At 39.4% G+C, this 26785-nt stretch overlaps 1 protein-coding gene across 1 annotated transcript in view; it reads right to left on the reverse strand.

Moving 5' to 3' along the window:
• ARIH2 (ariadne RBR E3 ubiquitin protein ligase 2) overlaps positions 1 to 26785 on the reverse strand; it is a 50046-nt gene that overhangs the window by 4131 nt on the left and 19130 nt on the right. Inside the window, exons 3-13 of the mRNA XM_063426214.1 lie at positions 22613 to 22680; positions 21676 to 21739; positions 18274 to 18421; positions 17494 to 17615; positions 15861 to 15970; positions 9824 to 9941; positions 8385 to 8435; positions 5396 to 5417; positions 4038 to 4189; positions 2674 to 2817; positions 2037 to 2105 (exon numbers count right to left, since the gene is read on the reverse strand). Of these exons, the coding sequence (XP_063282284.1) occupies positions 2037 to 2105; positions 2674 to 2817; positions 4038 to 4189; positions 5396 to 5417; positions 8385 to 8435; positions 9824 to 9941; positions 15861 to 15970; positions 17494 to 17615; positions 18274 to 18421; positions 21676 to 21739; positions 22613 to 22680 (1068 nt within the window). The remainder of the gene's footprint in view (positions 1 to 2036; positions 2106 to 2673; positions 2818 to 4037; positions 4190 to 5395; positions 5418 to 8384; positions 8436 to 9823; positions 9942 to 15860; positions 15971 to 17493; positions 17616 to 18273; positions 18422 to 21675; positions 21740 to 22612; positions 22681 to 26785) is intronic.

The raw sequence follows: 26785 nt of genomic DNA on the forward strand, positions 1-26785 counted from the left end.
TGGCCAGTGTTTGTGGCTAAGTGGCTACTAGAAATGACTGGACATACCCCATTTCAATACCTTGGGTTGTCTACTTTTGCAAATGGTATGCCACCATGGGGGTAATTCTCATTCCTTGGCTACCATATGGTCTCAAAGGCAACATTACCAAACTGGCAAATTTCAATGTGAAAAAAATTAAATGCAAGCCTTATATTTGACACTCTAACTTTCCAAAACACCATAAAACCTGTACATGGGGGGTACTGTTATACTTGGGAGACTTCACTGAACACAAACATAAGTGTTTCAAAACAGTAAAACATATTACAACAATATCGTCAGTAAAAATGCTGTTCGTGTGTGAAAAATGCAAAAAACTTTTTTTTACTGAAAATGATCATAGTTGTAATACAATTTATCATTTTGAAACACTAATATTTGTTTCAGCGAAGCCTCCCGAGTAAAACGGTACCCCCCCATGTACAGGTTTTATGGTGTCTTGGAAAGTAACAGGGTTAAATATAGTGCTTGCAAATTAAATTCTCTGCACTTTCTGCCTGGGTTGTCAGGCACGTCACTCAAATTTTAATTAATTAAATCACATAATTATGTTAAAAGATTAAATATACAAGTAGAATTTTAATATTTATAGGTATGTATTTAAACTCTACGTGTATACTTTTGTAATAATTTAAATATATATATATATATATATATATATTCCCAGATCCCAGCACTCAAGGTTCCCGGTCTTTTCGTGCTCCGGTGCAAACAATCTCCAACCAGTATGTAGTATCCAAGAAGAGAGCACTCTGGAGTCTTATAATTTGAAGAGTAAATGCTGCTTTATTGGGCAGAATTTACTTTTCAAATTCTAAGACTCCAGAGTGCTCTCTTCTTGGATAATATATATATATATATATATATATATAATGTCATTCTAAGTTTATTTTGTTACATACATACATATATATTAACAAAATACAGTTAGAATGAAATTACATATGTATATGTAATTTATATTAATTTTTAAAAAATATTTTATTTATTTTCAATAATACGTGTGTGTATATATATATATATATATATATATATATACACACACACACACACACACACACACACACACTATATATAATATATGCAACTTCATTCTAAGTGTATTTTAATACTAATATATGTACTTATATTAAAATTAAAATACACTACGTATGACGTTACGTATACAAGATATATATACAAGATGTATAGATTTAGATTTATTTTAAACATGTTTAATATTTTTTTTACACTACCCACCAGCAGGGGGACTGACAGTCTGACAGTCCAGACAGTCTCCCTGCTGGCAGATCCACAGTCAGCTATAGGGGGCCATGTGATAGCTCTTTAAGAGCGATCACATGGGCCCCGAAGGCCTGATTTACCGGGGAGAGCTGCCAGGCAGTCCCCCCGAAGAGGATCGCCGGGAAGGTAAGTATTCCTGAGGCTCCAGGGCGCCAAGGCATCATAATGGGGACGGCATAGACCGCCGTAACAGCGTTAAGAGGTTAAAGTAACTAGGCTGCAGCAAATTTAAAGAGAATTTCAAAATAGAAATCCTAGCATAGAGTTCTAAGTGTAGCAATAATCGCGAATATTCAATTGGTTTCCATAGCAACTGCTCCACTTTCAAAACTCTGAAAGACAAATGTTTCTTATACAAAAAGTTCAGAATGCCATTATAAGGTAATGGAGAAGAAAATCTTTTTTTGTAATCCTGGCTGTAAATATTACTTTCTGAAAATAGTCCAGCTGCGACAATGAGTATTTAGCAATATGAACAGTTTGGAGTTGCTGGTGCAATCATGATGGAATGCTGCTGCTGAATGATGCACTGGAATTGCCCCATGATGCTTCGGTTCACGTCGTGTGTAGGATTTTGCCACATAGGAAATCACTGTATACACATGACTTGGAACAGGAACGGTTACACTGTCGATTTTGTGATTTTAAAAAGCTGCCTTTTGCTTTATAAATATAAAACAAACCAAGAAAAGTGGGATATGTCTACTTACCAGCTTTTTCCGGGGGCCAGACTCCATGTAGTAAGCATAGGGATATGTGTACTGCAGTGTGTATCTACACTGGAATTACAAGAGCCAGAAAGAGTATTAATGCACAATTTGTATTACTTAGCTCTATAGCATAGATGACTAACCATAAACTACAGAGGTTTGTGAGAAACATTTTCCAGTCTTTAGGCTGGTTGAGCATCATTGGAAATGTTGCGGCTAAACATCTTCAGGCTCCCAAAAAAATCATGGGGAAGGAAGTTCGTGAAACTTGAAATAACGTAAACTATGACTGCTCTTTGGTCAGAAGTTTGGTTCACTCCAATTTCAAATTGTCAGTGGCACTGTGCAATGGGGTGTAATATCTACCACTAAACGTATGAGGATCGCCAGGCACTGCCATCCTTAACACTGTTCCTTAACCCCTCCACTACCCATCATGGCATACTCTAAGCACTAACTAAACTTTTGGCAAGCAATTAGACAATGGTGAAAAGGCAAGTAATAAAAGGAATAAGTACCATGGTTATACATGTGGGAAGGTAAAATAGTAGCAATGCCTACTTATCTTTTGTGTAAACAGAATTGATCACATTTTATAGGTGTCACCTGAAAAGCCCAGTTTTGACTATTTACTTACCTTTGCAAGCAGCTTAGCAGCATTCTGCAGGTACTGCCAATCTATCCATGTGCCAAGGTTGTTCATTACTCTCTCCTGGATCTTCTCCTGAATCTGCTGATAAGTCTGGGCCTCAAGCTGCAGACTTTTATTATGGTTTTCCCACTAGAAAAGAGAAAAAGGTGGTACAAATGCTCAGATCACAACTCAACAGTGTCGGGGCAACACAAACATTCACAGGAAAGACATGGCCCTGCAGTGCTCTAAAGATGGGATGGGACAGACACTTGGTAGATGTAACAGAGAAATGCCAATACAAATATACTTGGTGTAGGCACTGGACTAGGTCTGGAGAGTAATATGGAGTACAGAAAAACTTTACTATACTAGATTCACAAAGTAACAAGCTACAGTAGTATGTGGGACTAGATTCTTTGGAGCCTGAGCACAATAAGACTTCATGTGCACCTCTACAACATGCAGAAATAGAGGAATTCATGGCTTAGTCTATAGGCTAGAACTAAATAACAAGAGCACAGGAATGTGTGGGATTGACTAATGGCTAGTTACATGTAACAAAGCCGATCAAGTAAGAATCAAAGTATAAATACATGGACACTTGATTATGTATTATTTATTTGTATAGGGATTTAGATTAGTGCAAAGGCAATGTTTTTGATTTTATTTATATGTGAACTGATGTATACGCCAGGCCACCCAAGAGCAGGTTTTTTCCACCCACAGAGTTTTTATTTGCTTTTGTATTGCACAGTCACATTACATTACCGTTGACCACACCATGTGTGCCACACATTAAGGGTTCATTAGTTCTAAGGGATTTATAACAATACAGTCTCAGCAATTTTGCCTTTTAGCTAAAAGTGGCAAGGTGAATTTTTAGTGTAGGACACACCCAAGTTTTGTCTAGACATGGCAGGTGAGCTTACACTTTAATGGCCATTGGTACTAAAACCTCCTGTTATTTAAAGTGCAGAGGGACATGCAAAGGGATATAGGAGACTGCATAGGTAATGTTTTTGTTTGTATATTTGGGCTGATGCATAAAGGGCTTATCTCGGTGTGCTTTGTCTCCTAATATATGGATTAATAAATAAAGAAAGCAAAAAAATAAAGAAACCAGAAGCCTGCAATATAGATTCAGACTGCAAATTCCCTCAGCTAGAGGGCTATGAACCCTCAGTGCTAAATCACCCTTTTCTTTCTAAACTAATTTTGGCAACTATTTGCGGATATTGTATAGAATATTAGGGATGGTTTGTTATGATGGGAGTTGCCCCCAAGAACTATTTGAGCCGACTGACCAAAAGAGCGGTACGATTAGCAGCTGTAGCCTACTGCTGTGTATTTTTTAGAAGCTGTCTCACCCTCTCAAAGTAGAACAAGTATTTTTTAAGAGCCTCTCTTGCTTGTGCCTGCTGGCTCTGATTTACAATGTCTGGATTCTCTTTGTATCTGCTGCACTCGTAATACTCGCTGCCGTGAGTCTTCCAGTCGCCGAGGCACATCCAGCAGAAATCTGTGAACACACAAGTAGTCTGAGAAGAGAGTACAGAGTTCACAAACAGAAAGGTCAGGAACCTTTTTGCTAGGACATGCTTATATTGTTTTTGCCTGGTATTATAAAATATGATCTAAAAGTTTATGTTATGGTCTGGCTAGTCTACAGTTTATCCAATCATTGTGATCCTGAAGTAGTTTCTCCATGAAAGCAAAGTTTGGGAAAGATATCCTATTCTTCCTTTATACATATATGTTCATATGATATTACATACACTTACATTTTATGATGAAATGTTTTCCTTTACATAACTATAGCAGCACAAAAATGAAATAAGAAAAAGGTATGGATACCTAAAGTTAAAGTTACCTTAGGTTAAAAAGGGAATACGGACCTTTTAAATCTGTGATTCTTATGAGGGCAGATGCCCTCTGGTGTTTAAAGAAATTATTTGTTCAAACACTCCCTTAAAATACTTTTTGGGGAATATATAATTTATAAAAAATAAAAAGGGAACCACAGACAAAACATATGTTAGATCTAAATAAAATGCTTATGAAGTAATCCATATTTTCAACAGGATAGGTAACAGGGACACTGGAAACAAATATTATGTGCAGTAGGCCTTAATCAGGATTATGATTATATAGGGCTCTCCAGGGATCAACAGCCCAACCCTTACGCTGCCATTCAGCTAACGTAAGAGTGAACTTCTGTGTTAGCACACACAATTATGAGCAGCGTTAAATAGCTGAGAAGCTGGGATAACCTGGTTACAACACTCTCAGTCAATGATTGTGGTTAATTGTTGGGCTAATGCAGAAGGTCAGTTGCACATTAGCTTTGCAGCAGTATCTACAGTTAATGCAAGGAATAATTATAATACTGCTTATACTCCAGTTTGATAGTAAAATGCAAAAAAACCAGAATCGTTTTGTTTACGTAATTGAACCTTTATTGTGTCCGCACAAGGCCTGCAATATAGTGATGAAACGTTGCTACTCGTGAGGATTAAAGAAAAAAATAAGTGGCTGGTTTTTGTGATAGAAATTGAGGGATTTGCGCACATTTTTTTTTTTTTTTTACATATTTACTTATCTGTTTAAAACCCCAGCTTGAGCCCTGACATGCTCTCTTTAAATTCCAGAGAATTAGTCAAGGCAGCTTGTGGTGCAGAAACAAGCATAAGACCTATGCACTAGTGGAGTGAGCAAATTTACTTACCATGCTTGCATTTTGAGCATTGCTGCAAAGAGAAAAAGAATAAAAGATTTAATTGCATCATAACTATGAAAAAAAAAATAAAAAAAATCACATTTCTTTCATTCAAAATTTGTGTATGCACAAGTTTTAGTATCTTAATTTCCACTTCAAATAGATCATTACATTTGACTAACAGGACCTAAACATGGAGTTTGCGAATGTTGTGTGTGATGTCCTTAAAGCAAAACTGTATCTCTTCTTAAGCACTTGTTGGGCTTTTAGACACCTTGAACCTACACCAGTTCCAATTGACAATTAAGGTTTAGAAAAGGTCAGCAAAAAAGGCTATCCACAGGCTGCAAAATAATTACAATGAATTCATTTAAATTAAATAATATTCTTCCCAAAACAATTGATCTAAACCAGACAGTAATTTTCATAACAAATAGTCTAAAATATATCACTTGAAACCAATATTCTGTACAAAACATTCTACTTGTTTCTGTATTTACACATGCAATTTGCAAGGCTGTTGAGTTAATACACCAACTACATAACGTTTGTCAACAAACCTTGAGGGATTGTTACCTGAATATGTTAATCTTTATATAATTTATTTTAAAGATCTTTAACTGTAGTACTGTGACAGATTGATATTGTTATAAGTTGTGCAAATATATTGATGTAGTGTGTCTCAAACACATCCATTTACAATCGTCTCAAATATATTTATGTAACAAGTGGATATCCTTCTCTGTGTTGTGATGGCTACTTTGAATGTACATTTTGTATCCTGCATAAAAAAATGTAATTTAGAATGAAAAAAAAAAAAGTTAATGCAGTCTTCTTCAAAAGGGTTGAAGCCGGATTTATGAATCTTTAATTTTTTTTTTTTTTTTTTTTTTTTTATAATTCTTTATTTTAGTTGTGCAAATATTAACAGTACAACCTACATTGCCAAGGCAGCATTAGTAAACGTAGTTTAGGCATAGTGGTACATTTTGGCATAGTAGTACATTTGTATGAGTTTTGGTTTCTGCACATTTTTTTTTTTTTTTTTTAAAGGATTAAGGTAAACAAGATGTTCTAACTCGTGTGCTGCAGGTCTCGGCTATTGTGTAGCTTGTAACATCTCACGAAGGTGAGGGGCAGTCGCCGTGATCTGCAGAGAGTTATGTGTAGTACGCCATTTAACCGGTTGAGGCTATAAGGGACGAAGTCCCTGGTTATAGGCCTCCATGTGTTCTGCCTGTATGTTTTTATTTTAGCTGTTGGTTTCGTGGGCTAAGTGTTTAGTCCGTAGTCGTGTGTGTTGTCTGTAGGTTGGCCACGTGCCGTTTGTTGTTTGTGTTTGGTTTTGGTCGTGCGTGTTGCTGACTTTTAAGCATGTGTTGCGGGTCAGCTTTGTGTCTTCCTTTCATGTTCATGCTCGGTAATTTAGTTGGGGTGTCTAGTGCAGTGGGGTGTCTATTTGTAGATACCCTGTCTCTTTGTGTCCCCCTATGGGGGGGGGGGGTAAGGTGCGTTTCGGGGGTTGCCTCGGTCCCTTGTGCGTGGGTTATGCATGCGTGGTTGTGGGTGGTCTGGTCGTGTCTATTTGACCGTGTAAGAGGGCAGTCACGGTGCCTGTCTGTGTGGACCAATGGGGGTCTCTTGTGCCTCTTGTGGTGTCATATGTGGTGGCCATCTAACTTCGGGAGGTAGTAATGAATCTTTAATTTTTATGTACATAAATATTGAAAAACATAAAACCAAAATAAAAAACACCAGAAGTGTAAAAATCCAGGCAGATGACTATGCAGATTTTTTTTTTAAATTGTTGCAGTTATATGCCAAACAAATGAATTTGCCATAGATGCAAAATACACAAGCACCTTCATTACACACTCTTTAAAATATGGCTGTACATATCCTTAAATGCTCTGCTTTACAGGCTTATGTTATACGTAGACTTTGGTAGGCAAGGGGTGGAATTCAGTCAGGAGCAGCACCACTTAAAAAGACACAAGCTAAACATCTCGTTTGCCACAAACCACAGGGCTCCAATACTCCTCCAGGAATGCGGACATGCCTAGGAGGCTGCAATAAAACAGGGTTATTCACTAAATTCTGAATTTTTGCAAATTACACCTGAATAAAAAAAGAAAACTGGCAAAAATAGCTGATTGGCTAAATTTTTTTTATTCTTTATTTTTGACGTGCAGCGATAAAGCATGGGTAAAGTGCAATTTTTAGATCTGAAGTCACATAGGCTTATGTCCAACAACCGGTACAGGGGGGCTGCACGTTTTTTTTTTTATTTTTTTTTTTAAGTTGTAACATTAAAATTATAACAAAAGTTATTAATTGCATAAACATCGCCATATAACGAAAGATTGGGTCAGGGTGTATGCAATAGATGCTTAGGCGGGCCTTCGTAGGTATTAACATGCTTGTGACAGGTATACTATTGGGTATAGTGCTGTAAACGTCATAACAGAAGTTACTCAGTGCCTAGACATCGTTCTCTAACGTGTGAGTGGGTCAGGGTATATGCAGTGGCTGCCTGGGCAGGCTATCATGGTTATATACAGGCTTGGTGCTATTATACTATTGGGTTGTAGTTCTACCTTTTACCACCTCTGGTAATAGAGCATTGAGATGACCTTCCATCCCTGATAAGAGGGGAGACAAGGAAACCACCCAGCGAGGCGTCAGGACCCGAAATATGGGTAGTGCGGGACCCGGGAGGTCAACCCGTGTACACATGTAGCCGGCTCCGTAATGTGGCACTGTTCGTACTTTGTTAGATACAACCTAAGAATGTTGTCGGTAGGTATTTGGCGTGGTAGATCATTTGTTCAGGCCATGATTTTCTAAATTTCTCTATCACAGCTATAGTCACAAAAATGTAAGTTTCCTAAATAACTCTGTAATAAGACTTTTTCACTATGGATTTAAGCCAATTGTTTTATCTACAAGATCAGCTGAGCTGGAGACGGATGGATTTAAAAGATTTCACATTACTCACCATGTGATTGCATCCTCCGTTTTTTTCAATACAAATATTGCACTTGGGACACTGAGGAAAACAGAATTACAAGTTACATGCTAATCATTATTAAAACCGCTCAACGTTAATCCTAATGCTGGATCCTTTGTATGAGGGATGCATCCTCTCTTATACATAATGCAATCACCAGAGCTTCATTGGGAAAAGTTTTAAAGGGATCCTATAGTGCCAGGAAAACAAACCTGCTTTCCTGATACTATAGGCTCCTGGAGTGCCCCCCTCCCTCGGCGCTGAAGGGGTTAAAACCCCTTCAGCCACTTACCTTAATATAGCGCCGGGCTCTCTCGGCGCTGGTGACCTCTCCTCCCCCGCCGACGTCAGCTCCCGAGTGGAGCCGAATGCGCATGCGTGGCCATAGGCTCGAGCGCTCATTCAAACCTGCCTATAGGAAAGCACTACTCAAAGCTTTCCTAAGAGGATCTTATTTGACGCTGGACTCTGTGATGACGTCCAACTTCAAATAAGTGTGATTTACTCTGTGTAAATCGCGGAAGTGCCTCTAGTGGCTGTCAGGGAGACAGCCACTAGAGGCTGGATTAACCCTGCAGTGTAAACATAGCAGTTTCTCTGAAACTGCTATGTTTTTAGCTGCAGGGTAAAAACTAGGGAGACCTGGTACCCAGACCACTTCATTGAGCTAAAGTGGTCTGGGTGCCTTTAGTGGTCCTTTAATAAAGTGTTCTAAAAGATGAAGTAAAGTCGTAAAAGTTGGGCCGAGTGCCAGAGAATTCAATAAAACCACCTTGGTAAGTGTACATATGGAGTAGATATCAATCCAGGTCTTTTTTACACATTCATACCTGTAATCCATGGGGAAACAAGTCTGCTGACTTATCTGATATGTGTATATGGCTTAACAATGTTTTAATTATCTTATTGCATTTACAGCGGATGCCTTTCTCTTACTCTTCCATAACTGCAATTTCATTAATAAAATAATGCACATGCAAGTAAGAAATGCATCCCATTTAACACATTTTAGAAACTCTCTAATATGAAGCAAACTGGAGAGGAAATGATTATGATAAGCTATGGTACACTCCAGCTATTCCAAATTTTACAGGGCTGATGTGCAGATACACTTGTGGAACAGGATTATTCAATTAGTTAATGTGGGATCACTAAAGGAAAAATATATATTTTAAATTATGTTGTAACCTATATTAATATATTGTATAATGCATAGCTGTAACTGCCAAATATATTGTATGTTCTGTAGATGGTTAATTTTCCACTCTCCAGTGTGAGCTGCTGTGTGCATAAACAGACTATGCCTAGTTAAATATAATTGATTAAAAAATTATATCTAAAAAAAAACAAACAAAAAACAACATAATCCACTGTTTGCTCTCTTTCATGTACATGTGTAAAGTATTATACCCTCTGCCCATCCTTACATCTTTAGTGTGAGCACTGATGTAGTTTGCAGTTTCTGAGTCATCTGCACACTTTGTCAGCCACTTCCGGATGGTGGCACAGTCTGTGGGAGCATGATACATCTGACGGCACCGGAAGCTACAAGGAGGATACAAAAAAAAAACATCAAGGAGGAAATTTAGGGAATTGAATTAACACAAAGGGAGAACTCTGCAGCAAAGTCCTGTTCGTTCAGTTCCTTTTGTTCCGGAATCCTGACTTTCAGTGATTTATCAATACACGGATTTTATGGCACATAAACAGAACAAACCCTGCTTCATTATTAGCAGTTTTTCATGGTAATAGATTGGCACAATTAGCACTGTAAGTTAAACATGTAGTTTTTTGTGGGAACTACAATTGAATTTATTTTCAAAGAGAAAAAAAAAAAACCTCTTTGTTCAAATGTAGTGCGTATTAATACTGCTGGTTCCAATGAGGATTCCGATGTAGGGAGTAAAAATGTAAGAGCATTGTTTTGCTTTCGTCAAAGGATGTCAAAATGAAAGAGCATTGCTTTGCCAAAGGAGGAAGGAAAAAGAAAAGTCTGTTCAACATGTTCAAAGCTTACAGTATATATACCTTTTGTGTTAACTATGTAGTAAATCAAATGCCATCTACAAATTGTCCTAACAAATGCATAGATTAAATTTTATTCCAGTTTTATTTATTTGGCATACTTAGTCTTATCTTTGGGCGACATACATATTTTTCCTAATCCATTTTGATTAAAGGGACACTGTATGCACCCAGACCACTTCAGCTAATTTTACGCTATGCATAAGGACTTCCAGAGCCACCGGAATCCCCATAGGAAAGCATTGCATGCGCATCAGGTCTCCCCTGCCGGCTGACAACGGGGGAGGAGCCTGACCCAGCACCAAGGCACATCGGCGCTGGATTCAGGTAAGTGACTGAAGGAGTTTTTACCCCTCCAGCAACATGGGATGGGGACACCACAGGATTCTACAGTGCCAGGAAAACAGGTTTGGCTTCCTGGCATTAGGGAATCCCTTTTTAATCTATGCACATTTTAAAGGCAAAATGACTTCTAAATGTATTGATATCTAATAAAACCACTTAAAAACTCAGAACTGAAGCCAAGAGTCTCTCTCCTTGTCAGTCAGAAGAGATCAAAAGACATCCCATATTCAGTTTTCCATCTGCAAGGAAGTAAATCTCCATGAGCTGGACACCCCATCACTGTCAGCCGTCTGCCTACCGCAGACCTCCGTGAGCTCGCTGCCCACCTCTACTCTCAGGCAGCTGGTCACCTTGGGGGCTGAACAGGCTCCCAAATCCCAGACACCAGGACAAATTTCCAGGCCGCCATGGTGATCTGGGATTTGTCGAGCCCTGCACTAGAGGAAAGTGTGAGTTTATTTAAGAGATAATTAAACTACTGGCCAAGGGAGCTTGTCTGTGTATGAATAATTGGATTACCCTCTCTCTGTGTTTGCATACGTGGTTGGCTCATTATGTGTGAGAAAGATACAACATGACTTAATTGGTGTGTGAGAGTGGTTGATGTGGCACAATTCTGGTGAAAGGAAAACACATTTAATATTTAATTAGAGGTGTTTCTTTTGTTATTTAGATTACTGTGCCACCCTTATTATAATAATAATAATAAGTAATTTTTTTTTTTTTTTTTTAATTTTTTATTTTTGCAGTGCATATGATTTTGACAGACATGCAGGTGGTACCCCAACGGCATTCCTCCTGCTTATTCAATGACATTGATAACAGTGGTGTATTGGTAACATTGCACAAGTTTTTTGTTTAAATTAACGGTTGCCTCGTTTTGAACTAGCTTAGGATAAACGTTTAAGTTCTGTCGAGTGGTTCGCTATGATGTGTCATGCATGCTTGGTGTAATCTGTGAAATATTATACTGCTCAGCAATCCCATGGTGTAGGTATAAGCATGTTGTATCTAATCAAAATAGGTAACGCCAATAGGGCTGTGCAGGGCTAATCTCTGGCTAAACACATACATGTGTAGGTGCAAAATATAATAAGATAGATGGTGGGGTGGATGGCCTGTCACAGGCTAAACATGCTAGGTAAAGCTAATTACCTGCAGGTAAGGCTAGATGAGTGAAGTAGTTTACAGTTCTATAGGTACACATACTGCGAGGTGAGTGTCTGGGCTGTGGGATGTTACCAGCAATGACAGTGTCCCGTCAAATTGACTCTTTCAGCCTATGCCCTCTCGGCGTATAGAGCTGTCCAATATAAGGGTAACGCGCTGGGGGGCTACCCACTCACTTGGTGACATGATGCCTGGCCACCGCTTGCCTGGGAGGCGGTTCACAGGTGGTTGCGTGGAACTCTTCTTGTGGCTTAGGGTGGACGTTGTTGTAATGGGGCTCTGCGCTCCACAGTAGTGGCGGGTAGGACATCGGTCTGAAGCCCGTGTTCCCAGCCAGCAGTGCAGCCTCCGCAGACGATTTCGTTTTGTTTTAGAAGCCTTCTTGCGGGCGCCGCCAGCCTGAGGTAGGGGTGCACTTTGCTGTGATGTTTGTTTGCTCGTTAGGGGGTTGTTGGGGTCCCGGACGTTCTGCGGTCCCCTGTGGACGCCTGGCCTCCGCTGTCGCGGTCGTTGCTTTGTGGTTGTGGTCGGGGGGGCCCGCAGTCCACGCGGTTCTGAGTTAGGCTGTTCTGTGTTTCTTTGTATCTCCTTGCCCAGTGGTGGCCCTCGACCTCTGCGGTTTTCACGGTTTCCTGTTCTTCTCCTTTGTGGGGTCTGCTGGGTGGCCATCCGAGCTTCCAGCTTGTCCCAAAGTTTCTGGAATGCTTTGTTTAGGCGTTGGACCATGAGGTCCACCGGATTCGGTCCGATCCCTTCTGAGCTGTGCAGCTTGTGCCTCCGTGTCGAGCTCTCTACCTCCATCTTGGGTGGCCTGTATCAGTCTGCCAGTCACTGTGCGGGTGTACGGGGCAAGCTTGGGGGGACCGGGATAACCCCCACCGGTCCAAAGGGGGGGGGGCAACTCAGGTCGGGTATCCCACCGCTGATTAAAGCTGTAGGAGAGCGGCCGCCTCTCCTCAGCTCGGTCGTTGGTAGGCCGCAAAGCCTCGTGTCTCGTTTTAACAGCGGCGGGTCGGCCCACGAGAGGTATCTTCGGAACCGCCAGTGAGTCAGGAACAATCAGCTTCTCGTGTTGTATCTGGATTTCTCTTTAGTTCACTATATTTGCCACTTTTGAGATCTCAAACACAGGAGCTCATGTAGCATGCTTCTGGTCTGCTCAGTAGCCTGGCTCCGCCCCCAATAATAAGTAATTTGGTGTCCAGTGTGTCCCTTTAACCAGCTATGCATTAAAGTAATAGGTATGTATGTAAATTCACAAAGCACTATCATATATATTGCTTGCCTGACAAAAAAAAAAAAAGATCCAAGACAATCTGTTTTAGATCCAACTGAGCCTGCAATTTTTGTGATGGGCAGTTGATTTCATCTGCTGCCAAAAACCTAGATTTCTAGAAACAGCACATTTGCCAGAGTACATTAGATCCCAAGTGTTTTAATAGGCAATATGTAGAAAACATGCTCAGCAAGCTTCAAGTGCAGAAATAGAACTGGCATCTTAAATGTCTGCAGCGTTAACCCCTTTAAAACAGAGGTACTATGCTACATTTTTCAAAAACTGTAGTATGTTTTGCAGGTCCCCCCACCTTCAAATTCCCATCAAGTTCTAAAGTAAATGAGCAACAAACAAACCAACAAATAAGCACTTCAAGTTCAACAGTATTTAAAAACATGGAGATAGCCATACTGGAAATGCATTAACCTTTTTAAAACACATTGACTGACACTGATAAAAAGCAAGCAATGAGCTGTTTCAGCCAGGTATTTCACTGTGAGTGAAAGAGGAAATGGTTGTTAGAACTGTTTGATGATTCCAGTACCATATGGTACTCCAGTCTGGGTGTACACACCTTATTCAAAACTTGCTGAGCTATTTTTAAAGACTTCAAAAGATAGAGGATTCTAAATCTTAATGGAACTAACATTTCTAAAAATAGGGCAACTTTAACCTTTATCATTCCTGTTCTAGAATCTGATGCCCACATGAGCTATATTAGTAAAGATTTTATAAGTGGTTTTGTGTTTATGACATTGTTATCTATCCCCCTGCACTTTATATTCTATATTAGAAGAAAAGAAAAATAGCAGGCATAATATAATAGCTTTCATGCAGACATATTAAGAATAAACTATATACATGGCCCTTAAGGTTTACATCTTCAAATCAGAAAACCTAAGTGTTTTATGTTCCGTCTACAGCCCAAACATGTTAAGAGCCAAGTGTCTGAAAAGAGCTTGGCACGAACACACCAAAAACACGTCTGGAGGGTAGTGAGCCTGGGAAATGTTCCAGCAACTGGAATCAGCAAAGTTCTGAACCTACAACAATACAGTATCTGTAGTAAATAGAAAGGGAGGGGAACAGCGCTACAGTACTGATCACAAGAGGGGATAGAGCTGCACACCTGAAAGGAAGGGTAACCCTCAAACCCTTCAAAGAATGGAGAGAACAAAAGACAACAAATACAGGGTGCGCTAAATAAAATAAAGGGAGATGAAAAAGTCTTTAGGTACAATGTGGACCTTGAGTGAGTGTTCTTAGGTTCTTTCTTTGGGATCTCAGTAGTCGAATATGGAATACAAAAGCAGAGAGGGGAGACCAATAGTGCAAAACCACTACAGTAGACACTACACTTGAAAAAGCCTACTGTTTGGCGAAACGCGTTGTGTATTTTTACTTTGTTTTTAATTAAAGTATTTTGTGACAACCACTTATCTTTGGTTAGTACATTTACTTTATATGTTGCTGTTTTATCCTGGCTGATTTTTTTTAAACAAGATCCAGTACTTCAAAAGAAATCCCTGGTGGGGATTATTCCACCCACGCTTGGTTCATAGAGCAGTGTGGCTGCTCTGAACACTGTAAGTACGTTTCTTCTTTTTTATTCCACTGTCATTTTATATATGGAAAACACTATGGGCCCTCTCTTGTGATTTTATTTTCATAAGACCGGCACTGCAAGCATCATTAGAGGAATATCCTACACGTGGGGAGTTAAAATACCACTGTATGCTGTTTTACTCAGAGCTGGTCATAGCTCTTTAAATTGTAAGTTGGCACTCTTAGGACCTCAGTGTTGTCTGTTGTTGCAGTATTACCAAAGTTATTGCACCATTGGGTTTTTCCATCTTTTATATATTTTATATGCTGACGTCTGTCTGGGATTGTGTAAAGAATCTTGTGAAGACACCTCCAATTGTCCAGCAATATCCTACATGTGGGGAGTACTAAATACCACTGTATGCTGTTTTACCTAGAGCTGGGCTTAGCTCTTTAAATTGTAAGTTGGCACTTCTCCACGTCTGTGTTGTTCGTGATCCTTTCCGCATTACGGTTTTGCACTATTGGTCTCCCCTCTCTGCTTTTTTATTCCATATTCGACTACTGAGATCCCAAAGAAAGAACCTAAGAACACTCACTCAAGGTCCACATTGTACCTAAAGACTTTTTCATCTTCCTTTATTTTATTTAGCGCACCCTGTATTTGTTGTCTTTTGTTCTCAACAATACAGTATCATCAGAATAAAATTACACCCAATGACCACAGCAAAACTGTGCAGATTTTTCTTCATTAAGCATGATCTGCACAATACTAACAGAGATTGTGTAGAGCATCCGCAACTTTAGCTTTTAAACTGGAGAGGGGAACAGGCCACCTTTCTCCTGCTTCAGTATCTAGTTATCATACAGAAGATCTAGATTATCTAGCAGTTTGATCTGACAAGGTCAAGCTAAATCACATATGACCTTCACTAAGCATGGTATGATTGTCTGCACTTATTTATGGACCATATATGTACAGCATGCTAAAAAGAAAGAACATAGATGCTGTTGGAAGATTTTACAAAGTTACGTTTTTTGGTGAAGTATTTTTGTGATTTGATGTGAGAAATGTTCGTGTGTTGTGGTCTATAATGTCTTACCAGAAGACTTCACTGCATCGGTTGCATTGCACACGCCGAGCCTTTGGCTCCTGAACCTGTATGACCATTGGGCAATCTGCACCTGGACAAAGCTGTAGCTGATAATGACTCTGAGAAAATAAGAATAATTAAAGGCGAGAAACAAAATGTTAGTATCACCAGTTGAAGGCATAGCTTAATAGACAGTAAATAATACCTACAGGGCTTGAGATGAAATAACTTATAGAGAAGAAAAAAAGCTGATTAAAATAAGTTGTGTTGAAGTGTGAACTAAGGGTATACAGAAACTTTCTGCCTGTTATAATGTGTCACATGTGGGGTTTTTGCATAATCCAATCACAGAGTTTCTTTTAGTTTTGTTTTCAAATTCCTCATTTGCCAGGTTGTCCTGGAAGAAGCCAATGAGATTGACCCCCTACGGTGCTGTGCACAAGAGAACATGCACTTGTATGGAACTTTCTAACCAGATGCCGGAGCATTGAAGACATTGGCTGAACCAGGAAGTGCTGTGGAACTTTAAGTTAATGGTTCAATAACAGTAATTGGTATGAAGGAATAAGAAACTGGCATTAGAGAGGTGACCATTGCTCTTTAACCCCTTAAGGACAAAACTTCTGGAATAAAAGGGAATCATGACATGTCACACATGTCATGTGTCCTTAAGGGGTTAAATACATGAACACAACATGAAACCTGAAATACCTACCTGGTTACATTCAAAAGATATAAATATATTTAAAAATAAAATAATACATTATAGGGGGTGGAGACAATAAAAGGCAGCAATATTTGCCTAACATGAAAATGTATATGAAGTGAAAAGGGATATTTCAGAGTGGAAAAAAAGAAATCAAACACGAGAACAATACTATTAAATCATCACTGTTGCATCTGTTGGCAAGGATTGCAACGTTGCTTGTTGTCTACTTTTGCACGCAGTTACTCATTTACAGAGGAGTTGGAAATACATTTACACTAGGGAGTTTGTATTTTCCATGGGGGGGGGGGGGGGGAGAGCGACTGCAGCCTATGATTTTGCTCCCACTAAAGCAGGGGGAAACGTAATGCACATGGTAGGTAGTGGTGCATTGAATATTCATAGGGATCAGTGTAAAACATTTGTGCATATACAGTGAGTTCAATGATTTGAATGCAAGCATCTGCATCTATGCAGCACTTGAGTCTGGTTTCTGAGAAATCAGTTAAAGACCATGGTTTCTGTCCTGCTCTCAGTAGTTTGTATCATATTCGCTTTTCTCAGCAGATATTTTAACCGTGCCACCAAGCACTAGACTAAAAAGGTCAGCTTTTTGATATGATAAACTACACACAGTAACTTTAAACAGAATAAAACGTCATCCATCTGCAGATTTTAGAAGCTGAAATGATGACACACATACAGACAACTATTTTCAGATGAGTTTCCTTGTTATTTTTTACTTTAAGCTTTAATATGACTGGAAGGTATCCAGATGCTTGAAGTGACACTTTAACCCTTGTCCCTTGTCCCTTGTAAGGTTTCAGGATCTAGAGCACCCACAAAGCTCTGCATTCCGCCTCTGCAGTGGGAACTTTCCTTTCTCAGGCCTGACAATGCCTATCCATAATTGACTGAGACCAGACATGACAATACCTCTACATAATCCCTGAAGAGATAACGTTCATATTTCTCTTTTAGCTCCTCGTTTGCTAGCAGTGGAAACACAAAATCCTCTGGCGCCCGAAGCAAGCATTCCTGGGCCATGCAGGAAATCCCTGGGGAAGAGATACACAGAGATGGGCATTAGGAGCATGTTAATCCTGACAATGGAAGACAGGCACTCTGGTAAAAGCTCTGGCAGACCCAGATTCCTCCAGAGTCCAATGTACATCTGAGAGAAATTATTTATGGTTTATATCGGTATCAATAGGAAGCATCATGTAATATCATGCATCATGCAACAAGATATACAAAATCACAGGTCCTGGTCCTTAGTACATCTAAAGTAACTGACTGACTTTGGACTTCCTAGATGACTTGGGGTATTATGTCAAATCCATTTAGTCAGGACGCACAAATATAAATAAGTAAAATCAATCATAGCCAACATTTTATCAGGCCACTGATAATAGATAGATTAGCATTGGAAGCATAGGAATTACAGATACTGCCAGGTAGCATTTTTAAGCCCTTCCTGAGAGGATGCACATTTCATAAGCTTCCTTAAAAATGGTAAGATCAAAGGCCTGGATTATCAATTAAACCAGTGATGTAGATATTGGAAAGCACTGCCCAAAATGCTCAGCCTGCCTTTAAAGGAAATGTAGTCCTTGCATAGCAGTGTCGATGTGGGATGCAATCACTTCCATGATATTGGAATAGAATTCTCTTGACACAGTTACAAGGCTGTCTGCCCTCTCCTGAAGTACCTACCGACACCGACCCCATCTTTTACTAAAACGGTGCAATGTTGTTCCCAACAGCTGCAGCAGAAAGGATGCTGACAGGCCAGAGACAGCAGGTTCTCTTTACGCACAAACTGCATGCAAACAGCGCAATGATGGGAGGAATGTGCTGTAGCCTGGAGAAAAACAAAACAAAAACACAACGTAATGAAAGAACTGAATTGTCAAAAAATTTATATATAATTTTGTTAGAATGCAAAGCAAGTAAAGAACCAAGGGATTCAGCTGTAATTACTTTGGTCTATGTATTACTTCCCAGTAGGCCCTTGCAAAACCTTTCATTCACATTTTTCATTTGTTATCGGTGGGTGCTCATTGGTAGACAGAGTAAGAGTGTCAGCTGACATTCTCAGCCTATCACTGGCTGCCTGGTTACACATTCCATATATTGCAGTAACGAGAAAAACTGTAGCCAGGAGGTACAAGTGCTGAAACCCCAACTTCGGTGTTAAAATGTCTGAACCCGTGAAGGTAGGAACATAACCTGGAGACTTGTTGCAAAGCCCACATGAATGGTTGTTTTCTAAATCTAAAATGACACCATATTGTGGTCACTATTTCCCATGTGCACCCTTACTTGAATAGGTGCATTTATTAATGTAATGCCAAAATTATTACAAGATACAGACACGCATCTATCTATTCTAAATGGTGCTTCTACTTATTGGGATGTGAAAGTATCTTAACGGGTTCAAAAACCTGACTCTTCAAGCTGAACTATCAGTGCCTTCATTTGTTCATGTTAATATCTGGATAAATAAAATTTCCATTTATTAAAGACTTACCCAGATGTGCAGCACTATTAATAGCAATGGCTCTTCTTCACCAATACTAATATTAAGGATTTGAGTTTTTTGAGTTTTATGATTTATAAATCTACCCCAAGGGACCCAGACTTCATTATATTTTTCTCTAGATATCTTGTTTAGGGCTATCCCAGCTTCCATGCTGCGTTGATAATCAATCTGTGTACATATGTCCTGCCAGTTTAACGCGCCCATATTTCTCCAATTTCTGGCCATTACTATTTTTATTGCCATACAGATATGAATCATAAGAATTTTTAGTTTTATGTTGCCTTTGGGTAAATCTAAATGAAACAAAAACATTTGAGGCGTGATCACAGTCCGAACCTCGAACATAAAATCTACCAATTCCGCTAGGGTTGATTTCATAGGTTTCAACTCCTCACAGTCCCACCAGATGTGGGAGAATGAACCTAACTCCCTACCGCATCTCCAACAATCTGGTAGGAGTGTGGGTTGAAATCTATGAAGGCGAGTAGGGACCAAGTACCAACGATATACTAGTTTGAAGTACACTTCCTGTATATTCACCCCATGTATATATCTTTTTACTGCTTGTAAACCCAACAGCCAGTCCTCAACCGAGGATGAAAAATGCAGTTCTTGCTCCCATTTATTCATTGCTGGCGCTTTGTCTATTTGCCTATAACTTCTTACGAATTGATTATATCTGGAAGCAATTTTTTTTTTGTAATGAAATTCTACAAACTGGTCAATTATAGAAGTTTCCGAAAAATCTTTTCCCATAGTGAAGGATTTTATTCTTAAATAGTTAAAGATTTCCTTCGAAGGGAGATTATATTTGGATTGTAATAATGGAAATGGCAACATTTTTTTATTATTTAAAAGTTCCGCTATTCTTACTAGTCCACAATTTTCCCATTCTTGGATATTTATATCCTTTATATAAAGTTTTAGGCTTGTTAATGGGGCATTTAGTGATAAGTGTTTTATTCCGTATTTCTTTTTCAGATGCTTAACGATGTATATCATTGTATTATTCATCGGATTGCTAGATCTTATATTCTTTAGGAATTCACTATCACCCCACCAAAGCGATAGGGGTTCAATATCACCGAGATCTGATTTTTCAATATCTATCCAGTTTGGTCTAGCCATTGTAAAATTGTCACACTTAATTAGGTGTGCTACCATATTGTTCATATATAGTTTCTGTATGTCTGGGAAACAGACCCCCCCTTCTTTCCAGTCTCTCTGTAGTATTTCCAATGAGACTCTAGGTCTCCTATCTTGCCAAATATAATTTGATAATTGCCTTTGAAGGCCGCGTATCGTCTGACATGACACCCTCAACGGGAGATTACTAAATAAAAATGTCAACTTTAGAAGGAGATAAAAGTTTACTGCTTCAATCCTGCCCAACCACGAAAGTTCCAATCCCTTCCAATTTTTTAAGATGTTCCTAAAGTGAATGGCGATATCGGTATAGTTAAGTTCTCCAGTTTCTCTATAATCTAGAGCTAGTTTTACCCCTAAATATTTTATGTTCCTTACTTCCCAGTCGCATTTAAAATCTTTTTTGAGTTTGTCTACGCCTGGTCCACTTAGGCCTTTTATCAGGATTTGTGTTTTCTTTATATTTATTTTATAACCTGAATGTTTACCAAACTCGTTGATAAGCCGAAATACGGCTGGGATAGATCTAATAGGATCGGCGAGGGTCAATAGAACATCATCTGCATATAATGCAATTTTGTTCTCCATCTTATTCACTTTTAGCCCGCTGATGTCTTCGTTCTGTCTAATCGCGGCTGCCAACGGTTCTATGGAAAGGATATATAACAGGGGTGCCAAAGGGCATCCCTGTCGCGTCCCATTTCTAATAGGAAACCAGTTTGATTGGAACATGTATCCTGATACTTTGGCTTGAGGATCCTTATATAGCGCCATTGTGCACTCCTTAAAGTTTTAGGTTAATAAAGCTTGTCCTGATGAAAGTCTGATTGGTCAGACTGAAACGTCGATTTTTTAACCTGGAGCATTAAAAGTTAAATTTTATATTTAAACAAAGTGAGTCCGTGGAGTGCTATCTACTTTTTCTTTATATTTTTGCCAGACAAGCACCCGGCAGTGAATATTAACCACAGTGAGTGCAACATTACTTGTATTTTTATATATATATATATATATATATATATATATATATATATATATATATATATATATATATATATATATATATAATATATTTATTTTTTTACTACCAACTACATTATTTATCATCCTATACCAGCATTTTCACTTTGATCTACCTTTCCACTATAGATCTTGGCAAATGAAGCATTACAGAAAATACTAAAACCCTTCATTTTGCTCTGAATTAGTAATTGGTACCAATATAAATCATGGCAGCTGGGTCATCTCCGGCACTTTCCAACAAGCAGCTGCGTTATGTTGGTATACATCTCCAGAATCTTTGTCCAAGTTAGATTGTGACTGCTGTATTCTCTATTCAAACAAGCAAAGCACTGAAAACACTGTAATCAACCTGCTGTGATGAATGTAGTCACCGGGAGCACATGCTATATGTATAGTATACTTACATGTTTTGAAGGTGAAGGCTGAACTTTTGCCTCAACTAACACCTGTGCAGAATTCTGTTTATGCCTGCAATTAAGTAGAATTTCAATTAAAGTGCGCATTTGCTGCAGTGTACAACTAAGATTTAACCCCTTGACCTATTTTTTTTTTTTAGAAATACCTGCCAGTCATTAGGGCAGATAAACACTATAACCATCACTGCCTATCGAGAGCACCAGGATTCCAGGTTAATTAACTGGCACTGTTGCAATTACTAAATATGAGACTTGTTATTTTAAAAATGATCTTGGAATTCAGAGAAACGTGCATGAACATTTCAAGATGATGTTTTAAAAACAGTTCACTTAGGTATACGTAGCATAGATAGTGATATCTACAGGTATCAGATGTTCAGAGAAACCAAGAACGCACCCAAATCTGATATGCGACACAGCTCGCACTTATAAAAAGATTTTTCCACACGTCAACAGGGCATTAAAAGTGACCTGATCATCACACTGGCACAATCCTACATTCTGCCCCAGATGTACCTTATATCTCTAAACATAACATAACAGTATAACTGAATCTGTGATTTGCTCTTAATAATCAATACATTCATTTATATAAAATGAATAGAAGAAGACCTTGATTATGTAAAGAAAGCAAAAATATCACCCTTTACCCCCATGCATATATCTGTAGTATGGGGTTCACAGTTTCGGTTCTTGGGACATTATACATAATATAATGAACTTGGAAATCCGGTACAGGTATTTATTTTTCTTGCATATAAGTATAGCAAGATATAGGCTTTCAACTAAGAAATAAGTGGACAAGAAGAAGGTGTACAGTTGTTGATTAGATTTCACAGAATGCTTTTCTGTACTTTGCTCTGGTTGTGCACACAAAGGATTACGGTTTTGACACTCAATGCATAAAACATATATACCTACTTACCTTTCTAATATCTCCGAGACTTGCCAATGAAAGTTCACTAATATGAGTTTAGCCACAGAGTGAGAGACCTAAGATTAGAAGAAAAACAAAACAGTTTAGTGTTCAAGAGGGGGTACATATTGACTCATGCCTTATGAGTTATGACTGTCATTGGCATGAAATGCATTTTTAAACAAGAAGAATCCTTCCAGTGTAAATTTCCCTGCTCATTGGACAGTGAAAGGTATTGCACTTGTGAAACTATACGGGATGCACCAGATATCAAAGGAAATTAAAACAGTTGTGCATCAAAATTACAATGCACCTTTCTGATCCCTAACATAGGCATGTAAATATTTGCCATCGTTTAAATGTCACATGCTCAAAAGTGGAATATTCACACAAAGTTTAAATTAGGAACTGGGGCAAAAAAAACAGACAACCTTGAAATAAGCATCCAATATTTTTCAATGCAAGTAAATATGTAAAAAGTGTGGGGGGGGGGGGGGGGGGAAGGAGAGAGGCAGGTGCGCCGAGGATTCTATGCGTGGCTTTGCCTTCGAGGAGAGCGGCCGCCTCTGTCTCTGGTAGGCCTCAGGCGCTTTTTGTGGGTTTCCGGGCTGTGGGGTACTCGAGTTTGGTATCATTTTGTGCCCCCGGGTGTCCCCACTCTGTCACATACCCTCCGGCTGGTGGGCGCGCCGATTTTCGGGGTATTTACCCTTGTTTTTGTTGCGTTCAGGCAGGAGCTGATGTTCAGCACGTCCTTCCAGCTCGGCGGTTAGGCTCCGCCCCCTTGGTTGTTTTCTTTATAGGGCATATTGCCTTAACGTTTATTTCTTCCTTTTTCTTATTTATTCTACTAAAAATACGGTTATAATGTCAAAAGCTACGAATAAAGTCACTTCTGTTAAACTTGGCAATCGTCTCCTATCTGACCTGATCGAGAACATTACAGTAGTAATGTATACAGGTTTTTTTTTTGGTTAATAGCTTTTATTTTAAATATCACAAATTTAAAAAAAAACAATATCATGGAGTGTCCCTCTTATGGAGAGACACTCAATTCGTACAACCAAATTGAGAGGGGGTGGGGGGGCTAGCAGTGCTAAAGGCTTTGGTGAACTATAACTCCCAAACTACTTTTGGCCTGCTACCAATTTCTAGGAATTGTGGGACTTGTAGTTTCAAATGCATTCAGGGATATTTCTTTCCCCTTTACAATGCTTACAAATTGATTCCACGTGATGCTACCAAGAATTGGAAAAAACATTTAATGAATAGCTAGAAAGTGAGTAATGAGCTCGTCATTTCTGAATCTTTCTCTGATCATCAAGCACCTCCATCTCCGAGGAGAGCTTCTGTGGCTATAGCCTCTCATATAGGAGACAATTCAGAGAAGGATGTTTAGTGTAAGGTAAACATCTTCTAATATTAATGCAGTTATTTCTTCTCCAACTGAGGTCAGGGGATCTCAGTAAATACCATAAAAAAAAATTCAGATCACATTTGTTAGTAATCAGGACTGTTCTGCAAAAGTGCCTCTGATAAACACCACAGTTGCTTCAAGAAGATGATCACCTTCTTTTGAGGCCTGATATTAATAATTGATAATACTTCAGTAGTTCGGATCGGCATCTACATTGTCCAGGGGCTTTGCAGAATGAGGTCACATAACTGGTGGAGCAGGGCAATGAATGTTTATTTGAAAACAAAACCCAAGCTAGATAACAATACACTATGGTAAAGCACTTTGCTGCTAATGGCAATAGAGCAGCAAAAAGTATAATCTGATGGACTTGTGACGAAGTCTGAATCTGCACATTAATACTTAACTAATCTACACTGCTTACAGTCCTGTTACACAGACTGTGTACAGATAAAGAAAACACAAGGACAGGGCACTCTAGCTGTTGGTAAACTCCAATTCTTCTTACTCTCTCTATTACCATGAATTGTAGTAGAAAAATACCTGGACTCCCTCTAACTGCAGAGCACTGAATAAAGTACCACCATATTGTGCAGTGTGGAGTTATAAATGGACACGGTAACTGGGGGAAAATGGGCACTTGAAAAATAAAATGCTGATCCAGGACACTGTGCTCTTTGCTGTTTACGTTTGGCTGCCTGTGGAATGTCCCATGACAGCGACCAGAAGGTCAGATACTTAGGAGCTCTTATACAAGACCTCTGCGAACAGACTGATCAGTTCAAGGACCTAAGCACAAGCATGACACACTAAGAGGATCGGCTGTTAAAGGGACACTCTAGCCAGACATATGAGGAAGTGAAGACATTTTTTATTTTTTTTAATTCTTATTAGGAGTTTTTCCCCCCTCTTTTCATGATAGCAGATACATGGTTATTGTAACGTGTGCAATCTTGTCCTGAGCTCAATCAACTCTACATGTCAGGAGGTGTCTGACTTCACACTACAGACAACATATTTCTGGAGCTCCAGCCTTTTAATTTCCAAAGTAGGAGATTACACTTGCATTATATACGGTGTGACAACATGCAACATTATTGGAAGTTATGCAGCTGCAATAAAGGTTAATTTCTGGTATATTTTTCCCCCTGTCTTAGACTGGTTTTAGAATATTGAATAAATCAACGCAAAGCCTTCTCATATTTCTAGTTTAAAATAAAGCCTGCAAGCATTTTTCTTGGTTATAGGTGTGGCAGCTAATCTCAGAGCATTTTTCTTGCAATTACAAATACATTTTAAAAGGGACACAACAGTCACTAATACAGCTACAGCTTAATGTTGTTCTGGTGAGTAAAGTCAGTCCCTGCAAAAGACAGTTTACATTACAGCCCAGGGACACCTCCACACTACTCAGATGGCCACTGGAGGCACCTGGGGCTGTGCTGCACAGTGTAAACGCTCTGCATGGAGGCAATGAACTTTCCTCATAGAGATGAATTGATTTAATGCATCTTTATGAGGAGATGCTGATTGGCCAGGGTGTTTTATTCCACCCCCGGCCTGCCTCCTTGACAATCTTAGCCAATCCAATGCTTTCCTATGAGAAAGCATTGCGACTGGCTTAGAACATCACTTCTAATGATGTTAGCCAAGGAAGGAGGTAGACTGGAAATTAGATAAGATTCTGGTGAGGGCACAAACATGCGGACCAGATCCGGTCACTGACTTAAGACAGAAGGGATATTCCCGCTTCCCTCCGTTAGGCTAGGGGTAACGATAACTGCTACTCCTATGGAGGGCGGCCTGGCTGAGATATGCGAGACCAGGATAAGGCCAGTCTCATGAACTCAATTACTATAGCTCGAACCTAGTGAGTAATACCTGGCTAATTGTCACAGATACCTGGTCCACTCCAATTGTTGACTATAGAACACCTAGTGGACCCCCCCTATGCTATGTCCTACATTTGCATTATGGAATTATTCTTAATTGCACTAGCAGGTACGATCAGTTTAATATTCACTGCCGACCATGTGCTACACCCTTACCTTTAAACATTTGGCAATGCCATTCATTGCGATACAATCACCCACAAATTCTTCTTCATGTATGTATAAATGAGAAAACACGGGGTGAAAGGGAAAAAAAAAAAAAAAACAAGCGCACAAGTTGAAAATTAAGTTGTAACTGTGGTTATTCACGCATTTATGGTTCAGAAACATTGTATGTCTGCTCATGGTAAATTTGAATCTATAACTGTAACTGTATCACTACCAGTTGTACCTAATTGATATCTTTACTTCAATAAAGAATTACAAAAAAAAAAGAAATTAGATAAGATTTTACTATATTTTGGGGCTGGGGGCCTGACCGCCGACCTGAGCGGACGTCTGGAGACACAGGTCCTGCTTTGGCCGGCTAAATATAGCGAAAAATCAACAAACTACAGAAAGCACAAAGTCACACAAAGGCTATCAAGCTCCTAACAACACTCCGGTGTCTCAACAGATACCAAACATACCACATTTGAAGTGAGACTCACTTGAGAGCTGTATGCGGCCTACAGGCATGGCCGGCGCGGAGGAGACGGCCGCTCCTCAAGCGCCACTCATGGCTGGATTCTCTACTCTGGGCCCTTGTTCCCCCCCTCTGGACCGGTGGGGGTCATCCCGGTCCCAGGAGATAATTCCTGCAACTCGTGGAAAACAAGCCAACGGGAGTCTGTCGCACCAAAGATGGCGGAGAGCGCAGACAGACCCACTCAA

Source organism: Pelobates fuscus, chromosome 7 (genome assembly GCF_036172605.1).
Source record: "Pelobates fuscus isolate aPelFus1 chromosome 7, aPelFus1.pri, whole genome shotgun sequence".
NCBI classification, from domain to species: domain Eukaryota; kingdom Metazoa; phylum Chordata; class Amphibia; order Anura; family Pelobatidae; genus Pelobates; species Pelobates fuscus.